This window comes from Argiope bruennichi, chromosome 11, assembly GCF_947563725.1.
Source record: "Argiope bruennichi chromosome 11, qqArgBrue1.1, whole genome shotgun sequence".
NCBI classification, from domain to species: Eukaryota; Metazoa; Arthropoda; class Arachnida; order Araneae; family Araneidae; genus Argiope; species Argiope bruennichi.
This window is the reverse complement of record NC_079161.1, coordinates 82,151,176-82,158,045: the sequence shown is the minus strand read 5'-3', so window position 1 is coordinate 82,158,045 and position 6,870 is coordinate 82,151,176. Positions and strand designations below refer to the sequence as shown.

Genomic DNA, 6,870 nt, shown 5'->3' with positions numbered 1-6,870 from the left:
AATAAAAATAATAAAATTAAAACTGGCAACCCTGATAATTCCATGTGATATCGTCAGGTGTCACATGAGCAGGACCGCCACGACATAGGTGGATTGAAATTTTTAAAGCCTTTAAAGAAAATGATGTGTCCAGTAATATTGGCAAATTGGTAGAGTATTGCCTCTGTATGCCAGGAACTAATGCACCGACCGAACGGGATTTTTCTTTATTAAACAACATCTGGACTAGCGAGAAAACCTAATTGAAAGTGGAAACTTTGAAATCCTTGTTGACTGTCAAAAATAATTTAAATGCAACCTGTATGGAATTCTATGAAATTATACAGGAAAACAAAAATTTGTTAAAAGCAATTCATTCCTCAGAAAAATATAAAAAAACAAACTAAATTAAATAACTCCATATGTTTTATTATGTTATTATATTAGGTATGGCTTATCATGTTATGTTTATTATGTTTTATTTTTATATTGTAAAATCATATTTTAGTTTTCACATTTCTTGTGTTTAAATAAACGCAACATTTTTTGATATCTAAAACTTTTTTATTTACTTTGGTATACAGGTTGGCCGTTGGGTGAATTTTTGATAAAAATTTATAAAATCTGGGCGTGACTGGTCAAAATTCATGTTGTCCTGGTTTCAGATTTTAAAAAAATGGTCACCTTAGCCAAGTATAATGCAATTTTCCGTTAATTGAAATGTATCCTGCGCACTGTATTGTGTCCAAGTAGCACATTATCAAGTACTTTTATTTAATTAGTTATCCGAGTTTTTATTTAACCATTTCCTAAAATATTTTTTCAGAAATAGATATTGATCATCAGAATTATAAAATAAATTATTAACAATTAAAGAAGTTATTAAACAAATTTTTGGCCAAAAATAATTCAACAATAATATAATTAGTTTAATTAATCATTAAAAAATAAGATATAAAAAGTTTTCATAAATATTAGATAATTTTTATTCTGCATCTACAAGTTAGGCAAATAAAAACTCTATGCATCAGGTCCATTATTTAAACAGTATCTACTACAAAAAAATTAAGTAAAATATTAATTCAACAACTTAAAATGCAAAATTAAAATTTTTTTTCTGTAGTCTGAAAAAAAAAAAAAAAAAGATTATTTTAAAATGATTATTTATTTCACCTTTGGTATTACAGCAGAAGATATACACTTTGATTATTTCAAAATTAAGCTATTGAATTTGGCTTCTGGATAACTGGAATTGATCTTTCTACTGAAATCAAATACTGTACAGGAAATTAGAGTATTTATGACATTTTGATTTCTAACTTACTAGATTTTTTTAATAATTAATAATGGCAATGCAAAAGCCATTTTAATATAAATGAATAATTTTAAATCATTTAACAACCCTCTTTATAAGGAATAAGAGGGATGTTAACACAATAATGATTCCTGAGAATTGATTTTAAAAAATCTGCTTCATTAACCTTTAAAATATCAATAAATTAAAGTAACATAGTTATGGATAAGGAAAAGCAAAATTTACTTGTTAATACTATAATATTTACAGTGTGATACTCTTGATAAATTGCAAATGATGAAAAAGGAATAAAAAACATTCGCCGTTAAAACTAAAGATACCTAATTAGCACATCGAAAGATACCTAATTAGCACATCGCGACTTCTTGGATAATAAATGTTTACTAAAAATCAAGTTTCATAAATTCTCAGAATTTTAATTGAAACTTAATAAAAGTGTTAATGTTCTTTCTAAGCAATAGTCCTATTTTATCAAATAGTTATTATTTAAGTAATTCTATCAAATTTATATACATGTTAGTTATATTACTATTTAAATATCCATTTCATTTTTATATATTTTTATTTCATTTTATATATATCCTTAAATATATAATATTGAGGAGCAAAATATTTTTTTATAAAATCCATATTCTTAATTATAATTGATTAAACTATTTTGTTACCATCAGGTTTTTGCAATTTATCATGTAAAAGCTCATAACAAGAAATAATATTTAAATAGGACATTTTCAAAATTCTGATATAAAGGGAATTCATATCTCTTTCACAATTCTCTTTTTAAAGAGTAATAGAGATCATTCTTATTGAGGCCTTAAAGTACCAACCTCAATTTAAGAATAAATTTCTTAAATTTTATCATAGAAAAATATTTTCAATTTAAGTAAGTAATCTAGTAGTTTACCTATACCATTTTTGCAACTTTCATATAAATAATCTGATTAATTGATTGAATTTTATCTATATTATAAAATTGTTAAAAAATTTCAAAATAAAATTCATTGTAATATTAACAGTTTATCTAATCTTAATTTTTAATATCCCTTAAAAAAATGAATTCATATTTTTATTATTTACAGTAGAGTTTTTTTTTTTCAATTCCTTTATTACTTAAAAACTCATTTTTTAATTAACCTCATATAAATTTAGGTATTAATTTAAACAAAAAACATTTCATTCTATTGCTATATCCTTAAAAAATTATTTTAACTCCATATTAAAATTACATCAAGCCTTTAACATATGAACTGATATATATTTAATCATATTTATTTTTATTGAGACGATAAAATAATCTTTTCATATTAGCTACCATTATATAACTGCAGAAGATTAACATCATAATAAAGTTGCTTTTTAAAAATGTTTAAAGTTACCAGCATTAACATTATTGACATTTCGGTAGTTTAATAAAATTAAACTTGTAACTTTTTTTTTCTCTCTCTAATTTTAGTATTCCATTGTTAGCTAATATGACTTTTAAATCTATAAACGATTTAATAAAACATTTTTCTCAGAAATTAAATGAAGTAATTAAAATACAAGTTATTAAATTTAAGTCTGAATATTAAATCTTTATAGATATGTTGAAATAAAAACAAAAACTTACTTCCATCAATTAATTTATTAATACAACACACATTTGACAAAGACTAGATGACACAAGTGCATATGAAAAAAAAGTCTTTTCACAACAAATTTACATAAATCACAAAGAGCTCACAATATGGAAAAAAGAAAAGAATAATCTACACAGTCCAAGAATGAATGTAAATTGAAAACAGTTACTGCTGTTCTTCAGCACTTTGTTGAGCAGCCTGCTGCTCTTGAATCTGCTGTTGTTGTTTCTGCGCTTCCTCGACAGCTGCCGGTTGTTGAATGGTTATTGGCACAATTCTCTCGTTTTTGGGTGGAGGCTCTTGTACCTTTCTAGGCGCCTGGATTGTCAAAACGCCGTCTTGACTCAATGATGATGTCACCGTATGAGGTTCGACATCTTCTGGTAGTTCATAACGACGAGTGAATTCTCTAGATACAAATCCATGCTCATCTGCTTGCTCTTCGTGCTTGCCATGTATCACAACGCAGTTGTCGACAGTTTTTACTTCAATTTCGTCAGGTCGGAAATGCTTAACATTTAGCATTACCTGGAATTTGTTGGGATCTCTTTTACCCTCAGATCTGCGTGAAGTCACACTTGTTTGTGGACGAGGTCGAATAATATTCAGATGAACATGGGGCTGGGATGGGTAATCATCTAACAACAAACCAGGCATAACGTTGTATCGATATTCAGGAGCATCATACAAATCACGGAGTAACCTCGCAAACATTTTTGCCGGTACACGAACTAATACAAAAACTCTGCACCAAAATTCAGCGATACGAAACTTGAAACAAGAATGAAGATTGCAAGTCTTCACCAAGTAAAACCAGAAGAGATTATGTTCGGGAAGCTTTCTTGCCCAAAATTATATAGTAGAAATCGAAATTCTGGAGCTTTCCAGACGGTGCGCGAGTTTCGAAATGTAGTCAGATCTGATTGGACGGTAGGGTTGCCAACTGAAAAAGCAGATGAGCAGGATTTTCGCCAATAGGATGCCAAGAAGAAGGGTTGCTTTTTCGAAACGTCTTGCTTCCTGTTGCTTGCTCCTCTGTCATGAAATCGAAGTAATAAGAAGAGTAAAAAATTATAAATATCCAGATAGTAATCGATTTTCATTTGCTTCCAAATAAGCTCATTTCATAATTTTTAAGTTTAAATACCACTTTCATTACGGATAAATTTCTTCTTCTCTTTCTGGCTTTTATGATATTAAAGCGAGGTTATGTTGAAGTAACTTTCCCATTTGTTTCAATTTTTAAATATTTGATAATATTGATTATGAAAAGCCAATTCTCCGAACTGAGATTGTTTATACATTAGTATATTTTTATTTATTTATTTATTTCCTATTAGCAATATATTTCTTTCAGACTCTTTTCGATTCAATTATTATATTACAATTATTCAGTGTTGTATGGTTTTTAAAACTTATAATTCACAAATATTATTTTCCCTAGGTGGATTTTTTTTAGGAACCGGTTATTTTTCAATGATATATGAAAGATCCCAATAAATTAGTTAAATGGGAAATCATATTTACACGAAACCAAAATATTGTTGCTATAATTTGGAATTTTGAATATCCTTGAAATTTCCTTCGCCTACCCCTCACCCGTGCGCAGATTAGTTCATATTAGAGTGAAAATTTTAATATATGTAAAATTTTAATATATAAAATTTTAATATATATAATAATATGTTAATACCAAAACATGCACCAATAACTGAACTCTGGAAAGGCCATTTTATTTATTTATTTTAATGCATGTAACAGAAACCAAACATAGAATGTTTTTTATTGCTCTTTCAAGATGTTCCATAAAGAATATAGTAAATGAATGAATTGAATTGAATTTTTAGATGGAATTTCAAACACAATTGAATATTTTTTTAAAAAAAAATTATTCCATGATCATCTTTGACACCAAATAAATAATTTACAATACTTCATCTTCGTTTGCCAGAAAGTGAAAATCCTTTAATTTTAAAGAATGAAATTTTCTATTATTTTTATCTAAAATCATAAAATAAGATAATTCTAAAATTTAAATTAAGTGGAGTGAAAATTGTATAGAGACGCGGAAGGATGAACGCAATTCCGGAATTCGTCATTATTTGACCTTGATTTTCGCCCTATTAGATACTTTTTTATTCATTTTTTTTTTTTTTTTTTTTTTACATGTGTGTGATTATTGCCGTTTCTGTCCATATTATTTTAATTCAATCTGCCAGTAATCCGAGTTTATTTTATTGTTAAATGTAAACATCCTCTCCTTTCATCTTTCCTCTCACCCCTATTTTAACGAATTAAAACAATCCTAACGCGTGCGCATAGGCGCGGATAATTTTAGAATCCGTTGTCAAACATTATTTAAATCAAAGGCAATTTCTCTGCGCTCCTTTTTTCATGGAATTGAGTTTTATAAAATTAAATTCAAATGAAAACAGACTTAATCTCATGTCTGAAGTTACATCAGAATTTCTGTGATATTTGTAATTAATATATGAAAGTGAAGACAACCTACAAGTATTGTTTTCATGAAAAATGTAATAATATTTTATTATTTTAACACTGAGTTCTTGGTATTCTTTTTTTCTTTCACTCTATCCACTAGGCTTTCGAAAATTTAAGCGTTCCATTTTTCGCAGGAACTTTGGAAAAAATCTTTTTTTTTTTAAATTCTTTCTATCTTTTTTAATTTTTTATTTCTAGCTTTATCAGCTTTGTTTTCGAATATTCCCTGAGTTATGCATATTTTATATTTTAATAGTTTTGAAACTTAGCAATAAAAAATTAATCATAACAGTATTTTGAAATACAACTGTTTCCAAAAACAGCAAAGAAAAAAAAATTAATGGTTCAATTTCCCAGAATTAATTATAGCCTGTTGTGCAATGTATTGTTTGGTAAAACCAACTTCCAAACTCTAACTTTTGCACGTGCATTTTGTTTCATTTTGGACAGCAAAATAAAGAACAGTAAAGTTTATAATAACGAAACTCAAATCTACAAAACGGTTGATTAAATTCTAATTGCATACCTACATTCCGTTACTTATTATTAGAAGGAAATTAAATTAAAATGATTACCAAACCATCTTAATGAAACTTTTTGAATAAAGAATATTCCTATGACGGAATATCAATCATTATGGCCTCTAAATAAAATATTAAATAAATAAGTATTCAAACGAAGTTCTAGTAAAAAGAATATTTTGTCCTTCTTTATGTTTAGAAATATTAAGAAATTTGAAGGTAAAGGGCAAATTTTATAATATGTATTAAAATTCCTTAAAGATTCATCGTATTTTTCTACAAAAAGTCATTTTTATGTAAAAATTTTTATAAAATAATGATGGACCTAAAATTTAAGACTTTCTGTTCTATTTTATGTTTATATTGTATGGAAATTAAAATTTTATTTCTAACATGGGCATATTATTTGAAAATAAATGTAAGAAAACGAATAGATTTCTTTCTTTAGAACTAAACCGTTCTAAGGAAAGAATTGGTCGCCTTAAAACTTTCTCGCATACTTCTAATAAATATGGTATCCCCCTCCACAAAAAATTGGGAACCTTGGGTAAGGCCGTGAGTGCCAAGAGTGCTCAGATTTTTATTTTCAGATTCCTATACTGCAGTTGAGTGCTTCATCACACACACAAAAATAAATAACCAGTAAAAGAAACCAGTACTTAGTGAACAGTAGTTACAAAATATCGATCACAGGCATGAATTCTATTATTTTTATAGAATCTAGTTTGAGATTTTTGGTTATTTATTTTTCTGGAGAGGGGGGGGGGAGTAATTAATCATTTGTGCTTTTAATACACAAGTACAAGAATGTCGAATATGTATTTTAGACACCCTTTTTTCCGACGGATTCTGGCATAGAGCTGTAAGTAGGGATTGCAATACCGGGACACCGAATACCGGTATTTTGAGCTATTTGCACAATTTTGTAATACCG

At 27.5% G+C, this 6,870-nt stretch overlaps 1 protein-coding gene across 1 annotated transcript; it reads right to left on the bottom strand.

The window, feature by feature from the left end:
* Positions 1-2,903: 2,903 nt before the first annotated feature.
* On the bottom strand, positions 2,904-3,814 carry LOC129957099 (alpha-crystallin B chain-like). Its single transcript, XM_056069245.1, has one exon. It carries the CDS (start codon positions 3,625-3,627, stop codon positions 3,079-3,081), a length of 549 nt encoding a protein of 182 aa, XP_055925220.1. The 5' UTR covers positions 3,628-3,814; the 3' UTR covers positions 2,904-3,078.
* Positions 3,815-6,870: the final 3,056 nt, after the last annotated feature.

What these genes read in the sequence shown, in the direction of transcription:
- LOC129957099 (XM_056069245.1), bottom strand. Translation starts at nt 3,627, where the DNA reads ATGTTTGCGAGGTTACTCCGTGATTTGTATGATGCTCCTGAATATCGA.